Raw genomic sequence first — 22,216 nt, 5'->3', positions numbered from 1 at the left:
CATACACCAAGTATGCACACTATGTTTATCTATGATCTCTACTTTGTGGAATAGATCCAATGATTCTATTTCACAATCCCAAATCCTTATTGTAAGTGTAAGAATGCCAAACTCTTTCCATTTACAGTAATATGTTAGATTCTAAACTCATATGCAATGATCCTCTTGTAATGACTATGCCCAAGTCACAAAGACTTGGCAACAAACATTACAAAGTATTCCAATGGAGATCAATTCCATGAAACGAAGTCTCAAATTCTTGCATTAAGTTCTCTAATCTTACACAGATTCAAAGAATAACTTCCACCTATGGAAACAATTCCATATTCCCATTTTGACCATCACTTATGTACAAGAGTTGCCTCTTTTCAAAATATGTCAAAATGGTCATTTACTCTATACTTCCAATTGCCCATGAGCAACCAATCTTTGGTAAACCTTAGATTGTCCTCGACAATTGCTTAATCATTTTAGTCAAATTTTTATTTTCCATGTATATAATTGAAAACAAGCCTAGGCTCTGATACCACTGTAGGGTTTTGAGCATTCTAACACTCCTAAGGTGTACAGGTAACCCTAAATACCTTGGATCTATGTTTTCTCTATTATACATGCAAATATGAACTTTCCAAGGTATTACCTATAACTAGCATACAATTGTCATATATAACACAATAATCTAGTTAGGATAACATACCTTATCGTGGAGCTTGAAGTCTTGATGTATCTAGCCTTAAGAGCTTAGCCCCAATAGTGTGGAAGCCTCAGTGGAATCACAACATATCATGAACAAAGGATGAACTTGAGAGAGAATCTCCATGCACCCAAAACCACCATGAACTCCAAGAATACACAAGTGGCGATTTTGGGCAATGAAGTATGTATTTATATGTGGGATTTCTAGGGTCATGGATATAAACCAAATCCATACCCATGGGTCTTATGATCCATGGTTCATGTAGCCCAACTCTTTATGTATCCACACATAAAGTTAGTCCAACATGGATCATAAGCCCATCACATATAAATATAACTAATTATCATAATTAGTCCCGATAGATTTAATTAGTCTCTTTTGATCACTAAATTAATTCTTGATCAATACTAATTAAAACATATGATTTCATATTAATATATTATAACTTATAATATATTAATAAACCATAAATAACCTTCTCTCAAAAGTCTATCCTAACAAATTGTCTTGATGATATGCAACCCAAATGGACCATGCTACTCTCGGTTCAAGTACATACCAATAATAGTTATGGGCTTAGACATCTAATCCAACACTCGGTACTCGGACAGGGCTTCGTTTACTTAAAATAGCTTCTTTCGACATAACCTAGTATCATTACCACTAGAGTTTAGTCTAAGGTTTGACGAGGCTAATTAATAGTCTAGCTATTATTAATATTATATAAGCGTTAACAATACTCTTCACCCACTATGTACAGACAAGGGCCAGACATGGAACACCGGAGGGCAGGATCATTTTGGCATATAACACTTCTGAAATCCAGCACCCCAAGCGGCCCTCCAAACCAAATTCTCCGTACCGTGAGTGGTTAAAAATATATTATAAAGACACTTATATAACTCATAATAATAGCCCAAATATTTATTATAAGGTCCTAATAACATTACTATATTGAAACATAAGCTATACTAAAGATAGGGTAGGCGTAGCTCACTTACAGCGGGTTTTTTTCTCAAAACCGGGCTCCGCTGAAGCAGAGTTTCTGAGCTGAAAGCTCTTCTTTTCGGAGCCGTCAGGCGCTACTGGGCTTCCGCCCCGTGCTAGGGAGTTACCCTAGGCTTTGGGGGGTTTAGGAGGCTTAGAGAGAGAGAGAGAGAGAGTATAGAGAGAGAAAGAGAAGTTGGAAGGTGTGAGAAACGTGTTGCACCCGACACTTCTATTTATAGGCTGTCTGGCTCGTCGAGTCCACCTCCAACTCGTTGAGTCCATGGCCAGGTGTCAGCATTCTGGTGGCAAAACGTGGGTGGCCTACGTTGTGTCACGTCACCCCTTTTGCAGCAACACCCTGCCGACTTCTAAACCCCATAACTTTCGCATACGAGCTCCGTTTTCGATGTTCTCTAGATCCACGCATAGGTAAAAACAATATCTACAACTTTCTTTTTGACTCCATCGGCTAATTCTTGACCGATCTTAAATTTAATAGTAGGAGGAGATTATACTGTTAAATGACCGCGTAAAATTCATAACTTCTACATACAGACTCCGTTTTCGTCTGTATTTTTATCGTTGAGCTCCTATTATGATATCTTCAATTCTCATTTAGGTCGCGTTGGATAGCTCAGTCGGGGTGCTTTTCGTGTTATAGCTCGTGTTTGTGTGTGTTGTTGCTTCACCGTGAAGTGTTTGTGGTTGCTCATTGGACAGAAAAACTCGAGAAAACCACCATGGTTGCCAACCATGCTGGCTACCACCGTTCGTGCCACTACCGTCGTCGTACGCCACAAGGTGGGTGGTTGTGTTCCTGTTCTGTAAAAAATGTGTTTGTGTGTGCTTTTGCTATTAGTGCATGTGTGTCGTGTGTATCGTTTGCTTGGTCGAATATTACAAGAAAAGCCATCACCACCACTGTGAGGTGGTGGCTGCCACCTCCGACCACCGCCTGCCGCCACAAGGGTGATATAGTTAATTAACATTAATAAACCTAAAAAAACTTAACCAATGGACTAATTGGCACGCGATTGGGATTGAAAACCCTAATTAGGGTTTGGAAAACCTTAATTTTGGATATGTTGGTTTTGGAATTGTCAGGACCCACATTTTGGACCATTGGATTGGAAATTATGAATTAAGCCCGATCACACTGTATTATCGACCTAGTAGAATGATGGACTTAATGGATTAAGTTCTTAATGGGTTAAGTGTTTCTAATTAACCCTAACTGCCATTTTATGTGAAAACCCTAATTATGTTGGGTTTTGAGTTGAGCCTAGATGTTTGGATTCTTGATGGGCCATTTAATAACAAGGATATGTACTAGGGAATTTACATGGGCTTTAGGGTAAGGCCAATGCGAAGGGTTTGGGCCCAATTTTCCATATATTGGGCTTTGGTTCATTGTTTGACTTTTGGGCCCTTGGAGTGTGAGTTTGGGCCTTGGGCTTGAATCAAGCTAGGTTGGGGGTAAAGTAGTCTTTTTACCCTAAACATAGGTTATGTATTGGAACTCAATTATTAATTGCGAGTTTTTTGATGTTGACAGTTCGGGAATATGTCATCTAGCAGCTAGAGTTTTGTCTGCGGGACTTATGCAGTGTGAGGTGACTTACCTTCTCGGTAGCAGTGGGTCTAAGGCACCAAGGCCGACCTACTAGTAGGAGTTTGTAGTTAGATGATTGTCTTTGTGATAATTATTTGGTATGCCACTATCTGTTATGATTTATGTGCTAGTATGTTATGATATTATGTAGTAGTGGTAGGGGTGAAATGCGACATCCCCATTTCACGGCCAAAAAAGACCGATTTGTTTATGCTTTGTTTAAAAATCAGAGTAACATTTTAAATAAAAGTGTTGCGGAATTTTTTCCTAAAAACAAAATATGATAAAGATTTATCAAAAGCAATTCCAAAGAAATGTACTTCATTAAAAACCTCGGGATGTCATGTTCGATACAGATCAAAAGCATAAACAGTATAATATAAGCCTTACTACATTATTTCGTATTTACAGGCCTATAATCCCTTAACTCTCATCCAACATCTATGCTCATACGCCACTACCTGTAATACAAGAAACTGAGTGGGTCAGGCTTGGGAGCCTAGTGAGCACATAGGGTTTTCAACCCACAATAAATAAGTTTATTAATTTTATCAACCAACAATAACCCGATTACCCATTCCCGTTATCCTCACATTACGTCCCTAAAACACCTATCATAAGCGACCTAGACTAAGGATCAACATCGGGATGGACACTACAGCCAAGGGGGTTCCTCAGCAATAAATGTCCTAAAGGCAACCATGTGGGGGACGGAGTACACCGGTAAACACATCGTTCTTAAACACCTACAGGTTGCGAGACTGCTAGCGTTCCACTAGACTGTCTAGAAGAGTCAGTGGTCGTCATACATACTCCGCTAGATGACAAAGTCAACAACAACAACATCGAGGCCTCTCATCATTTTATCACACATCGTCTATTACATCTACCCATGTTTTAGCCCAACATTTTTGTAGATATAAAATACATATACAGTTTAAATCATTTAAAACATGCATAAAAACGTTCATCCAGCATAGACAACAAGTATTCAGATAATATGCACACATAGCACGTAATTCGTATAAAATACTTCATATCTATGTGTAAGATGAAAGTAACTATGCACTCACCTGGTAAGGTGGTGACTGGGTACTCGGACAACACTTTGTTACTCTCAAAACAATTTTCCTTGGACGAAACCTAGTATCATTACCACTTGAGTTTAGTCTAATACTCACCGAGACTAATTACTAGTCTAGCTATTATAACTATTATATAAGCGTGAAACAATACTCTTCACACACTATGTACAGACAGGGGCCAGGCATGAAACACCTGAGGGCAGGATCATTTTGGCATAAAACACTTCTGAATCCAGCAACCCAAGCGGCCCTCCAAACCAGATTACCCATACCACGAGTGGTTAAAAAGACATTATAACGACACTTATATAACTCATAATAATAGCCTAAATACTCATTATAAGGTCCTAATAACATTACTATATTAAATAATAAGTTATACTAAAGATAGGGTAGGCATAGCTCACTTACATCGAGTTTTCTCGAAAACCGGGATCCGTCGGAGCAGAGTTTCTGAGCCGAAGGGATCTTTTCTCGGGGCTTTGGGACCCTCGGGGCTTCCTTCGGGTGCTAGGGGGTTTACCTAGACTTTAGGGGGGGGGGGGGGGGTTGGGGCTTAGAGAGAAAGTAGAGTGAGAGAAAGAAAAAAAGAGTTAGAATGGTGTGGAGAATGAGGGAACCCGACACCTCTATTTATAGTGAAGCTGGCAGCTCGACTCGTCGAGTCACAGGACCTACTCAACGAGTCAGTGCCACTTATCAACTTTCTTGTGGCCATACGTGTGTGGCCTACATTATGCCACGTCACCCCTTTTGCAGCAGCATCCTGCCGACTTCTAAACACCGTAACTTTCCCACACGAGCTTCGTTTTCGATGTTCTTTATACCCACACATAGGTAAAAACAAGATCTAGAACTTTCATTTAGACTCCGTCGGCTAATTCTCTACCGATCTTAAATTTAACAGTAGGAGGAGATTAGACTGTTAAATGACCGCGAAAAATTCGTAACTCCCTCATACAGACTCCTTTTTCTTCTGTCTTTTTACCGTTGAGTTCCTATTAATGAGATCTTCAACTCTCATTTAGGTTGTGTAAGCCAAAAACTGCTCAAACTAAAATTCGAGTTTCAGGTCGTGCACTGCTATGCCAAATCTTAGAAAATTCATAACTTCCTCATACGAAGTCAGATTTGGGTGTTCTTTTTATGGACGCTCTCGTTTTAACATATTCTACAACTTTCGTTTAGATTAATAAGGCTAAAAGTCGCTCTATCGTAAATTCACTATTTACACTTCCCGATGTCGTGCCGGTTCCGTCGCGAAACTTCGACGGGTCATAACTTCTTCGTTATAACTCGGATTTCGGTGTTCTTTATATCCCTGAAATCCTTGTTTTGACCACTACAAATTTATGTAAAGATATCAGGTTTATCTCACACTTTAATTTTGATGCTTATTTTTATCCTTTATTTATTATAGATTTATAAATAAGTAATAAGCACATAAATGCACATAATTCACATAATACTCAAATAATTAATCTTTATTACTTCAAAAAGAGTTACAATAGTTGACCTAGACTATTACATCATCTATTAATGCTTAGCCCCGAAACCCGGGCATTACAATTCTATCCCCCTTAGGATGATTCCGTCCCGGAATCATGCATTAGCAAACAGATGTGGATAGCGACTCATCATGTCACTCTCTGTTTCCCAAGTGAGATTCGGACCATTCGAATGTTTCCATCGGACTAGCACTAAGTCGACCATCTTGCATCGTAACTTCTTAGTCTTATGGTCAACAATTGCCTCGGGCTCTTCGATCAACCTCTTATTTTCATCCATCCTTAACTCTGAGATTGGAATTATGTCGGGAACTTCTCCCGTGAACTTCCTCAAATAACACACATGGAAGGTGTTATTAATACCATCTAGTTCTTCGGGTAATTTGAGCTTGTAAGCTTGGTTCCCAATCTTCTGAAGAACTTTGAACGGTCCAATAAACCTTGGACTCAACTTTCCTCGTTTCCCGAACCTTATAAGTCCCTTCCACGGTGAGAATTTAAGCAAAACCGAATCCCAAACTTCGAAGGTCATCAGTCGTCTTTTCTTGTCAGCATAGCTCTTCTGATTATCCTGAGCTGCTAACATTCTTTCCCTGATCACCTTCAACTTTTCAGCAGTCTCATGGACTTTCTCAGGGACGATAAACTGCTTCTCTCCAGTCTCAAGCCAACAAGATGGCGTACGACACTTTTGTCCGTACAAAGCTTGATAGGGTGCCATCTTGATGCTCGAGTGGACACTGTTATTGTAGGAAAACTCTACCAAAGGTAAGTACTCATCCCAGTTACCTTGGAAATCCAGGGTACATGCTCTCAACATATCTTCAAGTATTTGTATCGTTCTTTCGCTCTGACCATCAGTCTGCGGATGGTAAGTTGTACTCAAACACAACTTCGTACCCAATTCCTCTTGTAGACTTCTCCAAAACCTCGACGTGAAACGACTATCACAATCCGATACAATCGTTAGAGGAACACCGTGAAGTCTTACAATTTCCTTCACATAAGCATTTGCGAGCTTATCCATAGACCACCTTTCATTGGCTGCTATGAAGTGTGGAATCTTCGTGAAACGATCCACGACTACCCAAATCATGTCGTGACCGCTCTTCGTTCTGGGTAGTTTAGTCACAAAATCATTGGTGATGTCTTCCCATTTACCCATGGGTACAGGTAAAGGTTCTAAACTCCCATACGGTTTCTGATGTTGTACCTTGACTCTTGCACAAGTTACACACTCGCCCACATACTTCGCAACATCGAGCTTCATCGTCGGCCACTAGTAATAGGGTTTTAGGTCCCTATACATTTTAGTGCTACCGGGATGAATCGATTACATGGTCTTGTGAGCTTCTTCCATCAGAAGATCTCTTACTCCTCCCGTTTTAGGTATCCAAATTCGATCTTGGAATACCTTCAGTTCTTGACTATTTGTATTGAACACCAACGTTTTGCCCAAAAGTTCTTCCTTTCGGTCATTCTTCTCTGTAGCTTCTTCCTGATCTTTCTTTATACTTTCCACAATCGTCGAGACAACTTCAATTCTCAATGCTCTTGGCCTTTTCTTTTTAAGGTTTACTTTCCGACTGAGAGCATCAGCGACAACGTTTGCTTTACCGGGATGGTAAAGTATCTCACAGTCGTACTCCTTGAGTAACTCTAGATAGCGTCGTTGCCTCATATTCAATTCCTTATGATTAAAGAGATACTGGAAACTCTTATGATCAGTGAAAAGTTTGCACTTCGTGCCATAGAGGTAATGCCTCCATATCTTTAAGGCAAATACTACCGCTGCCAACTCTAGATCATGAGTGGGGTAGTTCTTTTCATGCTCCTTCAATTGTCGAGATGCGTATGCTATCACCTTTTCTCTTTGGGTCAGAACACAACCCAACCCGACTCCAGATGCATCGCTATACACCGCGAAGTCTTCAACTCCATCGGGTAGATAAAAAATCGTTGTTTCACATAGCTTCTTCTTTAGCTTCTCGAATTCTTCTTCGTGCTTCTCACTCCACGTATATGTAGCTCCTTTGTGGGTCAAAGCTGTCAATGGAGTAGCTATCGAAGAAAAGCCTTGGATAAATCTTCGGTAATATCCAGCTAATTCCAGAAAGCTTCGGATCTCCGTGGGACTTTTCGGTCGTTCCCACTTCATCACAGCTTCGATCTTTACTGGGTCAACCATTATCCCTTCCTAGTTAACCACATGACCCAAGAATTGGACTTCTCGGATACAAAAATCACATTTGGAGAACTTTTCATACAACTTCTCCTTCTCCAGGACTTCTAACACTTCTCGCAAGTGTCTGCCATGCTCCTCCTGGCTTTTCGAGTAAATCAGAATGTCATCTATGAACACTATCACAGATTTATCGAGGAACGGTTTACAAACCCTGTTCATCAAATCCATGAATGTTGTTGTAGCATTGGTTAGTCCAAACGACATAACCAAGAACTAATAGTGTCCGTATCTAGTTCTGAATGCAGTCTTCTCAATATCCTGCTCTCTCACCTTCAGCTGATGATATCTTGACCTAAGATCGATCTTTGAGAAATAGTTCGAACCTTGCAGCTGATCGAACAAGTCATAAATCCTCGACAATGGGTACTTGTTCTTTACTATTTCCTTGTTCAGCTCTCTATAATCTATACACATCCTCATGCTTCCGTCCTTCTTCTTCACGAATAGCACCGAAGCTCCCCAGGGTGATGAACTAGGTCTAATAAAACTGTTGTCCAACAACTCCTCAAGTTGCGTCATGAGCTCCTTCATCTCCGCAGGTGCTAATCGGTATGGTGCCTTCGCTATCGGCGTTGTTCCTGGTAACAAGTCTATTCTGAACTCCACTTGTCTATCAGGCGATAATCTAGGAAGATCTTCAGGAAAGACCTCCGGATAATCACACACCACTGGTATATTATGTACCTCATTCTTTTCCTTCTAGGCATCGATCACAAATGCCAAATATGATGCACATCCCATTGGACAAACATTTTCTGGCCTTCATCAGGGAGATGATTCCAGAATTCACTCTACGTTTGTCCCCGTACACCATAATTGACTCTTTTTCGGGTGGCTTCACCCTTACTATCTTCTTCCTGCAAAGAATCTCAGCATCGTTGGCGCTAAGTGAATCCATTCCCAGAACGATGTCAAAACCGCTCAACTCTATGGGTAGCAGCTCTACACGAAATTCGTTTCCATTTAGGTCGATAACGATGTTCCTAAAATGATCACTAACAGGTACGAACTTGCCACTGGCAAATTCCATAATCAGGGCATTATCAAGTTTTTCTACAGGCAATGCTAATTTTCCTCCAAATATATGCGATACAAAGGAGTAATTCACTTCGGAATCAAACAGTATACTGGCAGACAAACCATTTACAAGAAAGGTACCTGAAGCGACATCTGCTGCCTCCTTCGCAGCCTTAAGTGTCATCTGGAAGGCTCTCACCTTCAGCTTCGGTGGAATGTTGGGTCTTCCTGCCTCCTTCTTCTTTGGGCAGTCCCTCGATATGTGCCCCTCCTCGCCACACCCATAACAGACTTTCTTGGTGAGAGTGCATTCATTGGTATAGTGCCCATGCTTTCCACACTTAAAGCAGGTGACTTCTCCGTCACATTTCCCAGAGTGCTTCTTCTTGCACTTATCACACCACTTCGCTTCAGCTCCTCCTCCTCTCGAACCAGATTTCGAGAACCCACTTTTCTTGTTGGACCTTGAAGATCCATCGAAATTCCTTTTCTCACAAACTTCCGCCCTCTCCAGACCCCTTTCCTTCAACTGGGTCTCTACATTCTTAGCTGCTCGAAAAGCTGTCTTCAGAGTGGTTGCCATCTTGACCGTTGGGACAAAGTCGGCTAGTAGTCCGTTTCACGAACTTCTCACTTTTGGAGAGTTCGGTTAGCATTAGGTATGGAAACAACTTCATCTTCTCCGTGAATGCAGTAGCATAATCGTCAATGCTCAGTCTCCCCTTCTTCAAGTTTTGGAATTCATTGTTCAAATCAATCATATCTATCGCTGAACAGTACTGCATCTTTAGTTTCTCCAAGAACTCTTCCCATGACATCTTCAGGGCTTCTCCTTGCGGCATTGTATCTGCCAATAGCTTCCACCAGCTCAAGACTCCAGTTTTCAGTTGTCTTACTGCGAAGATGGTTTTCTGTTTCTCGCTGCAGTTGCAGCTCTCAAACACCATCTCCATTTCGGAGATCCAATCCACAATCTCAACAGGATTTGGGCTTCCTGAGAGACTTGGTGGCTTGGCACCCAAAAAATTCTTATACATTCACCCGTCCTTGTCGTTTCCCCTCTCCGGGCCATGCCTTCGCTCTCCTTGAGTCCCAACTTGACTCACTTGGCGGCTATAGTTCCCTTCCTCCGATTGCTCGGGAATCAGCTCGGGTTGCTCAATGGGCATGGTAGGTTCATCCCTCTGCAACATCTGCCTCATTTCTTCCCTTTGTTCAGTTAATATAGCCCGAATCATGGCTTGTACTCCAGCCATGGTGATTGGATCAGGTGCCGCTTTTACTACAAAAGGTATTTGTTGTATCACTGGGGGTTGATTTCTGTTTCCATTTGCATTCCCGACTCCGCTGCGGGTTCTTGCCATCTTGATCTATACACCGAATAGGGTGAATTTAGATCTTTATTGAGGATAGACGTTTAAATCATCCTTATCACTCCGAAACGTTTACATGTTAGTTCTAATATCGTAGTCGTACGTTTAGAATCCTGAACACATAAGGTTTCCAGATCTGGTCGGCAACAGACGATAGATCCGAACAAATAGTAGCGTATAAAGCATAAAGCATTTAGCACATAAAGCATATTAGGCATACTTCCTAAATAAGCTAGTGCTCACATCTAACAATCATCGCTTAGCATTCTAAGTTTAAGTATAGAAATCCTACGAATTCCTAGTTCGCTTAAACTAATGCTCTAATACCAACTGTGACATCTCCATTTTTCACTGCCAGAAAAGACCGATTTGTTTATGCTTTGTTTAAAAATCAGAGTAACATTTTAAATAAAAGTGTTGCGAAATTTTTTCCCAAAAACAAAATATGATAAAGATTTATCAAAAACATTTCCAAAAAAATGTATTTCATTAAAAACCTCGGGATGTCATGTTCGATACAGATCAAAAGCATAAACAGTACAATATAAGCCTTAATACATTATTTCGTATTTACAGGCCTATAATCCCTTAACTCTCATCCAAAATTTATGCTCATGCGCCACTACCTGTAATACAAGAAACTGAGTGGGTCAGGCTTGGGAGCCTGCTGAGCACATAGGGTTTTCAACCCACAATAAATAAGTTTATTAATTTCATCGACCAACAATAACCCGATTACCCGTTCCCGTTATCCTCACATTACGTCCCTAAAACACCTATCATAAGGGACCTAGACTAAGGATCAATATTGGGATGGACACTACAGCCAAGGGGGTTCCTCAACAATAAATGTCCTAAAGACAACCATGTAGGGGATGGAGTACACCGGTGAACACATCGTTCACAAACACCTACAGGTTGCGAGCCTGCTAGCGTTCCACTTGACTGTCTAGAAGAGTCCGTGGTCGTCATCCATACTCCGCTAGATAACAGAAGCATCAACAACAACATCGAGGCTTCTCATCATTTTATCACACATCGTATATTACATCTACCCATGTTTTACCCCAATATTTTTGTAGATATAAAATACATATACAGTTTAAGTCATTTAAAACATGTATAAAAACGTTCATCCAGCATAGACAGCAAGTATTCAGATAATATGTACACATATCACGTAATTCATATAAAATACTTCATATCTATGTGTAAGATGAAAGTAACTATGCACTCACCTGGTAAGGTGGTGACTGTGTACTCGGACAGCACTTCGTTACTCTCAAAACAATTTTCCTTGGACAAAACCTAGTATCATTACCACTAGAGTTTAGTCTAATATTTACCGAGACTAATTAATAGTCTAGCTATTATTACTATTATATAAGCATGAACCAATACTCTTCACCCACTATGTACAGACAGGGGCTGGACATGAAACACCGGAGGGCAGGATCATTTTGGCATAAAGCACTTCTGAATCCAGCAACCCAAGCGGCCCTCCAAACCAGATTCCCCATACCCGCGAGTGGTTAAAAAGACATTATAACGACACTTATATAACTCATAATAATAGCCTAAATACTCATTATAAGGTCCTAATAACATTACTATATTAAAACATAAGTTATACTAAAGATAGGGTAGGCATAGCTCACTTACAACGAGTTTTTTCGAAGACCGGGCTCCGTCGGAGCAGAGTTTCTGAGCCGAAGGGATCTTTTCTCGGGTCTTCCTTCGAGTGCTAGGGGGTTTACCTAGACTTTGGAGGGAGGGGGGGGGGGTTGGTGCTTAGAGAGAGAAAGTAGAGAGAGCGAGAGAAGGGTTTGAATGGTGTGGAGAATGAGGGAACCCGACACCTCTATTTATAGTGAGGCTGGCAGCTCGACTCATCGAGTCAGAGGACCTACTCCACGAGTCAGTGCCACTTGTCAACTTTCTGGTGGCCATACGTGTGTGACCTACATTGTGCCACATCACCCCTTTTGCAGCAGCATCCTTCCGACTTCTAAACACCGTAACTTTCCCACACGAGCTTCGTTTTCGACGTTCTTTATACCCACACATAGGTAAAAACAAGATATAGAACTTTCATTTAGACTCCGTCGGCTAATTCTCGACCGATCTTAAATTTAACAGTAGGAGGAGATTAGACTGTTAAATGACCGCGAAAAATTCGTAACTCCCTCATACAGACTCCTTTTTCTTCTGTCTTTTTACCGTTGAGTTCCTATTAATGAGATCTTCAACTCTCATTTAGGTCGTGTAAGCCAAAAACTGCTCAAACTAAAATTCGAGTTTCAGGTCGTGCACTGCTATGTCAAATCTTAGAAAATTCATAACTTCCTCATACGAAGTCAGATTTGGGTGTTCTTTTTATGGACGCTCTCGTTTTAACATATTCTATGAATTTCATTTAGATTAATAAGGCTAAAAGTCGCTCTATCGTAAATTCACTATTTACGCTTCCCGATGTCGTGCCGGTTCCGTCGCGAAACTTCGACGGGTCATAACTTCTTCGTTATAACTCGGATTTCGGTGTTCTTTATATCCCCGAAATCCTTGTTTTGACCACTACAAATTTATGTAAAGATATCGGGTTTATCTCACACTTTAATTTTGATGCTTATTTTTATCCTTTATTTATTATACATTTATAAATAAGTAATAAACACATAAATGCACATAATTCACATAATACTCAAATAATTCATCTTTATTACTTAAAAAAGAGTTACAATAGTTGACCTGGACTATTACATCATCTATTAATGCTTAGCCCCGAAACCCGAACGTTACGTGAAATAGACCCCGTATCCGGTTGATAAGACCAAAGGGGTAGGTCGGGCACCCAAATATGCCTGACAATATGATTATGTTATGTGGTTATGTGGTAGTGGTAGGGGTGAAATATACGTCGTAACCAGTTGAAAGAAACTGAAGGGGTAGGTCGAGCACCCAGATATGCTCGGCAGTTACCGGTTGAAAGATACCGAAGATGTAGGTCGAGCACCCAGATATACTCGATAATTACCGGTTAAAAGAGACCGAAGGGGTAGGTCGAGCACCCAGATATGCTAGGCAGTTTCTGGTCGGATCAGACCGAAGGGGTAGGTTGGACACCCATATATGCCTGACAATATGATATTATGTGGTATGATGGGGGAACTCACCAAGCTTCATGCTTACGGTTTTAAGTTTTGGTTTCAGATACTTCTTCAAAAGGAAAGGAGCTGGCATGATAACAACGCATCACACTATGGCTTTCCGTATTATGAGATATTTGGGAGTTGTACTCTGATATTATCTTTTATGATATGATTGGATGTTTTACAAACTGATTTGTTTATTACATGAGATGACACTATTGATGTTTTCATAATTACTCAATTAAAAACAAATTTTTTGATCTTAAATTTTGGGATGTTACACTCCACGAGGAAAGCCAACTAGGGATGGCTCTGCGAGGAAAGCCAATAGGTGTTGGCTTTATGAGGATAACCAAGTAGTGTTGGCTCAACGAGGATAGTCGGTTAGGACTGACTCTATGAGGAAAGTCATTTAATGTTGGCTCAACGAGGAAAGTCAGTTAAATCGTTATTCTAGATGACCAATTCGACACATGGTTCACCTAAAGATAGGTGAACTGGAGTGATGTTGGCTCTACGAGGAAAGCTACGCAAACCTTACCAGTGGTGGAACTAGGGTCAAAGTAAAGGGGTATTTTTTTTTATTTTTTTATTTTTTTGTGAAATATACAATAAGAAAAAAAAACCGCAATTTTATTAGATATAAAGTTCAACTTCCATAACAAAGTTACATTTTAAAGTTCACATCTTCGTTATTTCATTTTGGTTTTTGAGTAGGTTCATTAGGTTGTGTTTCTTGTGGTTTTGGTATATGTTTATTAGTTTGTGGAACTTAGTTACTTTCATTAACCTTATTTTTTTTGGAAGTTTCTTCACGATTGTTGTCTCCAACATCTAACTGTTTTTTGAAAAAAAAAACTTTTAATAACAACCTACAATCAAAATATATGAACTATAAACTTGATTTCAAGTTTCAACAACAGTCAACAAATAACAACCTACAATTAAATTATCATTTATCAAGATATATCAACTATAAACTTGATTCCAAGTTTCAACAAATAGCAACCTACAATTAAAATATATCAACTATAACTTGATTTCAAGTTTCAACAACAAATAATCATTAAGTATTAACCCTAAGTCCCTAATTTAACAAAGTTAATTAGTAATTTCTAAATTTTCAAACATAATGACAAAAAATCGGAATTTGAATTAACCTAAATACATAATAGGATTGAATATTTTTTATACTAACTTGTTTCATTGTGATGGATGAGCCGAGGAGGAGGTCGCCGAAATTCTCCCTCCGGCAGACGACGACAATTGAGAAGACGATTAAGGGCTGCGATGAAGTCGACGATAGGATGAGACGATGAGTCGATAAAACAGAAGACGAATTGACAATTGAGAAGTAGACGATCACAGAAGGATTACGAGTTTACATCCGTTTTTTTTCTCATTAAATTAATTGGACTTAATACCTCTTTGTTTCAATCAACTAGTTGGTGTGGGCTTAAAATTTTTGGACCATTTGAGCTCGTTTGTATTTTGGACCATTTAGAAATAACTTGAATTTTGTAGGATAGTCTAATTTTTTTCCGATATAAAACCGCAGCATAAAACAAATTTTTCCAAAAAAATTAACACTACTAAATTTGTTTTGAGGGGTATCTCGGGATACCCCGGGATCTATAGTGGATCCGCCATTGAACCTTACGTAGGAGTTGGGAAGTGTAGCTTAATGAAATTGACACCCTTTGTACCGATCCTTAACAACAACAACGCAAAATTCTTGTATTACACAATGTCCGGAGTAGCGAAAACATCATGTCTCGGGTGAGAGTCCTGATCTCATGCATCGTTCTAATGTGTCATTTTACTTTCTTTATTTGCTACATACAAGGAAGATCAAGTATGGATTTAGGGTATGTTTGGGTTAGTTTTTTTTATGTCAAAAGTGATTTTTAAGAAAAGTTCTTATTAGCTTATAGCTTTTAGGAAAAGCTGGTTTTAAAATGTGTTTGGATGCGAAAAACAGCTTTTTCAGGAGTAAAATGGTTAAAAAGCTAAAAAACTAGAATTTTTCAGCTTTTTGAAAGCTTTACTTTTTCCTATCCAAAAAACTGTTTAAAAAAATACTTTTGAAATACACAAACACTTTTTTAGCTTATTAGCTTTTTGAAAAGCTAAAAAGCTAATAAATTTTTTTAAAATCTATCCCAAACACCCACTTAATGGATCATTTTCCTTCTTTATTTGCTACATAGAAAGGAAGAAAAAAAAATAAAAATAAAGAAAAGGTATAAAATATCTTTCGTAAAGCAGGCAAAAACGAGAATAGGTTTAGCGAGGGTTTAAGGCGGCCACTCTTCGTCACTTTGCCTCCTTCACAAATCCTCAAATGTTGTCAGATTCTTTCATCGCCACTCCTAGATTCACACCTTCGCATCCATCTTACCAAACAACCAGAGACTTCTTTCAGATCATTAGTTCGATCTATCTCTCTGCAAATTGTATCAACCGTGTACATAGTTAGAAACCCATTAATTTTTCTGCAAATAAATCACTCCACTCTAGCATGTGGAGAAGCGTATGTAACCGAGCTTCTGTCAAGAAGCTGAAATCATTCGCCGATAAATCTAATTTTAGAGATACCCACCTGTTCGAAAAACCTAGACAGCTAGAGCTTCACCCTTATCGAAATCCTTCGTATGGAGAACGGGGTTTCCGGCGAATCAACGTCTTGGGTGATTCCGGTTTCACAAATTTAGGGGTTTCTTTCAGTTTATTACATCGGTCTTATAAGGGTTATGCCAGTTCCGCCGCAGCTGAGGAGATTGTTTCGACAGAAGAAGAAGACAGCGATGAAATTCGTGAAATGGTACACCATTTGAATAAAGAAATCAAAGCGGTGGAAATGAAATCTAATAGCTCCGATCACAAAAAGCAGCCGAGGTTAGTCAACGGAATTGGGCAAGGGAAGTACATTGCACTCAGGAGACGACAGATAAAGATAGAGACAGAAGCATGGGAGAACGCAGCAAAAGAGTATCAGGAACTTTTAGTCGACATGTGTGAACAGAAACTCGTTCCCAATCTGCCTTATGTGAAATCCTTGTTTCTTGGTTGGTTTGAGCCATTGAAGAACGCCATTGCTTCAGAACAGGATTTATGCAGGGAAGGTAGGAATCGAGGAGCTTATGCTCCACAATTCGACCAGTTACCTGCTGATATGATGACGATAATTACAATGCACAAGTTAATGGGTCTGTTGATGACTGGCGGAGGTCAGGGTGGCGCTAGGGTGGTCCAGGCAGCTCTGCATATCGGTGAAGCTGTTGAACATGAGGTTAGTTGCAGCAAAACTTTGATTTTTTTTTTCTTCCCTTTTTGCAACATCCAAGGATTCAAGTGTTCCTTCTTTCTGATATGAAAATCAGGCGAGAATACACAGATTCATGGAGAAATCCAAACGAAAGGCTTCATTAAATGAGAGCCCTGATGATGATTCAGAAGCTGTGAATAACGAGCAACAATTACAGAAACTGAGGAAGAAAGTAACCAATTTAGTTAAAAAGAAAAAGTTACAGCAAGTAAGACACATAGTGAAACAACAAGATCAGTTGAAGCCATGGGGTCAGGATGCTCAAGTTAAGGTTTGTATATGAACCCTGATGGCAAAATGGTAATTATGATAATCTTCAATAGTGGATGTTGCTTTTTTCAGGTTGGTTCTCGTTTAATCCAGTTGTTAATGGAGATTGCTTATATACAACCTCCTGTTGACCAATGTGAAGATTGTCCTCCTGATATTAGGCCTGCATTTGTACACACTCTTAAAACTGTGGAAACTCTGTACGTATGGCCTCATTTATGATTTTTTTACTTTTTACTATTTGACCTTTTTTATGTAACGATGATGCATTGCTGATTGTTAATCTTATATATATAGGAGAGGAAGCAGAAGATATGGAGTTATTGAATGTGATCCTCTTGTTCGAAAAGGACTTGAGAAAAGTGTAAGTTTTTTTTGCATATATATTCGTATCTTGTTTATGTATATATTGTTTTCTGATATGAAATATTGTTCTAATTTGATGCAAATTCTGAATTTTTTTCTTTAGAGAATATTCCCAAATAATAAATAATCTTGTTATGCTATTATGATTTATGAGTAAATATTTGATGCAAATTCTGAATTTTTTTTTGTAGACAACTTTAACTGCTTTAGGGGAAATGTTTGAATCTGCAAGAAGTATTATGAATTGGCTTGGTGATTGTGCAAAGGTATAAGTTTTATATTTTTATAAGATAAGATTAATACGTTTATTGATTTTATAAATTTTGACAGGTTATAGTAGTGAAAAACAATCCAGTACAATGGACAACTTCTCTTGGACTTCCTGTTGTTCAACCATACCACAAATTAGGAAGACATCTTGTGAGTTCTTTTAGTATGTCAAATTGTCAAGTAAAGTCCCTATATTTTGACTTTTTTGCTAATATGAACCAAAGCCTTTTTGTTGTTTTTTTGAAATGTGTAGATTAAGACATCTCTTCAAGTTTTGACACTACAACGAGAAACCGATAAGGTTAATATCTACAACCTTTTCTTTATTATGCTAAATGCAAGAAAAATAACTTTTTTTTTTGTTATAAAAGGTGATGGTGAAAAGACAAAGAACAGCCTTTCCTCCTAACTTTGTCCACTCTCTTGATGGGTCCCACATGATGATGACAACCGTTGCTTGTAAAGAGGCTGGCTTAAGTTTTGCAGGTTCAAATCATTATTATTTCATATAATTTTATTTCTCTGTTTTTTTTTTCCATTAAAAATATATAAATTAAAATCCTATTTCAACTCTGCTTGATTCAGCCATGAAAAACCCTAATTCTACTCTCCTTAGAAGTAAATGGAGTCCTATTCCAATACCCCATAGAACTATCCTTGAACCCAAAGGTCAAGATCTTGATTACATCAACATAGCTCACAGTCATCTTCTTCACTCTGATTGGGCTAAGCTAGATAAATTATTAACCAAATCTAATTCATTACGAGTGAAACACATTCTGTTAAAGCTTCAAAACGACTACGTCATTTCCCTAAAATTCTTCAAATGGATTGAGCTTCACAACCCTAGTTTACTCACCCTCGAAACAAATTCCATCATCCTCCACATCCTCACCAAGAATCGTAAATTTGTGTCAGCTGAATCCATTTTAAAGAGGATCATCGGTTCTTGTTCTTGTGATGTAAACCTCCATTCTAAGCTCTTCGATGCTGTTCTTCACTCTTATCAAATGTGTGATTCCACTCCTCGTGTTTTCGATGCCCTTTTCAAAATGTATGCACAGATGAAGCAGTTCAGGAATGCAACAGATACATTTTGTCGTATGAAGGAATACGGATTTCTTCCTACCATTGAATCATGTAACATGTATATGAGTTCACTGCTTAGTTTCAATCGAGCAGACATCGCGTTACCATTTTACAACCAAATGAGAAGATCCAAGATCACAATCAATGTGTTCACTCTCAACTTGGTGATGAATGCTTATGTTCAATTAGGGAAACTAGAGAATGCAGTCCAAGTGTTCGATGAAATGCAAGGTATGGGAATGAACCCTTTTGTCTCCTCCTACAATACATTGATCACTGCATACATCAACCAAGGCCTTTTAACAACCGCAATTAAGTTGAAACGTACAATGGAGAAGAATGGAATAAGCCCAAATGCCATAACTTACAACACAATAATCCATGGATTCTATAAAGAAGGGAAACTACATGATGCTTTTAAAGTTTTCCTTGAAATGAAAAGGGTAAATGTGGATCCTAATACTATAACTTACAACACATTAATCACCGCATGTTCCCAATCAGGTAAAATCGAAAAGGGTAATCAGATTTTTGAAGAAATGATAAGAACCGGGGTCAAACCTGATATTTTGACTTATAACGCATTGTTGCTGGGACTTTGTAACGAAGGAAAAACCAAGAAAGCTGCTTATTTGGTTAAAGAACTTGATAAAAAGAAATTAGTACCAAATTCTTCAACATTTTCTGCCCTAATTAAAGCCCAATGTGCTCGAAAGAACCCAGATCGTGGTTTTCAACTTTATAAAAGCATGGTGAAAAGTAATTGTCGTCCAAACGAAGATACTGTGAAGATGTTGATTTTATCATTCTTGCAAACGGATGATTATGATGGTGCTTTTGGTGTTTTTAAAGAGATGTTAGAGAGGCCTATTGGACCTGATTTGGTTGTTTTGAGTGGGTTGTGTAAAGGGTTTTCAAAAGCTTGGAAAGATAGATTGGTTATGGATCTATTAAGCGAGGTTGATAATGTGTGTTTTAGTTATGAACGTTATGAGAAAGTTAAAAGCATTATTTGTAACTCTAATAATGAAGGTAAAGAACTTGAAGAAAATGTGTAGGTTGATTTATTTAATCATGACAAAAATGAATCCGAATACAGAATGTGTGTGGGAGCAAATAATGCGTTATACTTCGTAATGTATATTCAATAAAGTTTTAAAAGTTTTTGATGTATATCGAATTAAACTTTGATATTTGTGCTATCTATATCTATACTTCTATACATCTATATCTATATCTATACATCTATACAATTATATAAAGCATATTGCTTCTTTCTTGTATTTTTAAGAGGAATAAGTTTCACTTCTTAATGTACACATCAACTTTGTATCTAAACTACTATGTGGCCATGATCCTTAAAGTAATCACTTCAATCTATATAGCTTGCTAAGCTTAACTCTATAAATAGTTTAGAAGTAGCTGAAATAAAGATTGTGTAAATAGCAATTGACTTTTTTATTATTTTATTTTAAAAAGTTTATGTTTATATTCTACTATATATACAAAGTACAATGCTATTTATGGTTACGTCTGTTTAAGATACGACAGAGGAATGGGTCGTGAAGGTTGTGCAATCATGGTTGTAGTTTTCTTGGTCTTGATAGATTTGTACTCTATATATTAAAGATAATAATATTTTGTAAATTTTAGTTTTATTTCACAATAAATTATTAGTTTTATCGAAATTGGTAGTTATTACTTGTATAATTTTAATGTATAAAGTATATGTGTTGTTTTATTTAGATCACACCCCATTTTGAACACATATGTATTCTTTTATTTATATGTGTTATTGTGAGGAGGTTTAAAAATTATATTAGTTGATTATTTGAGACTTGAGCTCTTAGCTGTTGAGGATATTGATAGTTAAAGAATTAGTAACTTCAATTTTGTAATCTTTCATGCATTTGGTTCATAGGAAATTGAATAATTGAATGTAATTTAATTTGTTCAATGTTTCTGACTATATAAAATTACGTATTTTATTTTGTTTGGGTAGATGGACTTCCATTTATCTTTAATCTTTTTTTGGAAACAACAATGAGATCTTTGTTGATGTTTGGATTGATTGTGATAAATAAATAATAAGATTAGAATTTATTAATAGATAAAAGATATAGCATCTTAATTACTTTTCATTTTTAATTATTTTTTTGTCAAAGAAAAAAAAAATAATAAGTTAAATATTTTGTGGAACACCTTTGTTAATTTTATTAAAATAGTCAATTTAAGCTTTATAAAAATAAATTATATCTATCGATGGGTAGAGATCCTTACACGGTAACTTTTCCTTATAGACAAACTATATATGTTTTATTAAGTTGTGCAATACAAATATTTAAAACGTAAATACCAATATTTAATACATAAATAGTTATATACAAATCACTCTTTATCTATCATTTATATATCTTTTTAGCTGGTTAGTGGTAATTTTTTCTTTTGTAATATGTTATCGACTTTTCATTCAACTGATTTCAACATACAACTTAATACAAATGCACAATAATAACTATTAGTTATCAGCGTTTTTATCTAAGTGACTAATGTCTAAGAATAAAAAAAACTTAAAGCGTTATATAAATTGAAATTGAAGTATAAATATAATGTACATATAAAAATTGATATTCACAATAATGACTACTATTAATTTATATGATTTTTGAAAAACTGACTATCATTTTTATTAACTTAGAAAATAAATTCAAAAGCATAAACCACAAAAAATATTTTTTTTAAAAATAAGTAGATTATTTTTAATTGTTTATACTTTCCTATTTTTTATAATTTCAAAATACGAGTCATTTTTTATTCTCTTATCATGGGTCAGAAGACTATAATAGGTTTTCTGTCAACATTATTTTTATTGTCAAATTGAGCACCCCTAAATATAAAACAATAGTATATAATTTGTGAAGTAATGAAGGGGGCTAAATTGACATTAAAAGAAACTTAATTTGTGAAGGTATCTAAGGTTAGGAAAGATACGATAAAGTTCAATGTCTAGGGACTAATCCTTAAAAACTCGTCCATAACCCCCCAACAAGAAAAAGTTCAAAGCCTAGGACCAAATTGGCATTACAAGAAACTTAATTTGTGAAGATACCTCCAAAAGTTTTTTTGCAACTGTTCTAGCCTTTACGCACGGATTAATGGAGTAATCTCAAAAACGATCCTTCGCATCGCTCGACAGCAGCATAGGAAAAAAAAGGCG

The 22,216-nt window shown here is 37.6% G+C and overlaps 2 protein-coding genes across 2 annotated transcripts; one reads left to right on the top strand and one right to left on the bottom strand.

Moving 5' to 3' along the window:
- Window positions 1-9,699: 9,699 nt before the first annotated feature.
- Window positions 9,700-10,191, bottom strand: LOC145157648 (uncharacterized). The gene has a single exon (XM_079076660.1). It carries the CDS (start codon window positions 10,189-10,191, stop codon window positions 9,700-9,702), a length of 492 nt encoding a protein of 163 aa, XP_078932786.1.
- Window positions 10,192-15,939: 5,748 nt separating this feature from the next.
- Window positions 15,940-20,172, top strand: LOC145159334 (uncharacterized). The gene is made up of 9 exons (XM_079078277.1): window positions 15,940-16,968; window positions 17,060-17,275; window positions 17,347-17,474; window positions 17,572-17,638; window positions 17,832-17,906; window positions 17,971-18,060; window positions 18,164-18,211; window positions 18,282-18,396; window positions 18,496-20,172. The coding sequence occupies exons 1-9, from the start codon at window positions 16,198-16,200 to the stop codon at window positions 20,055-20,057; spliced, it is 3,072 nt and encodes a 1,023-aa protein (XP_078934403.1). The 5' UTR covers window positions 15,940-16,197; the 3' UTR covers window positions 20,058-20,172.
- The last annotated feature ends 2,044 nt before the right edge of the window (window positions 20,173-22,216 follow it).

This window comes from Lactuca virosa, chromosome 2 (genome assembly GCF_052849685.1).
Source record: "Lactuca virosa cultivar CGN04683 chromosome 2, Lactuca_virosa_CGN04683_v6, whole genome shotgun sequence".
Lineage (NCBI taxonomy): Eukaryota > Viridiplantae > Streptophyta > Magnoliopsida > Asterales > Asteraceae > Lactuca > Lactuca virosa.
The sequence above is the reverse complement of the archived record's forward strand: the minus strand, read 5'-3'. Positions and strand labels throughout refer to the sequence as shown.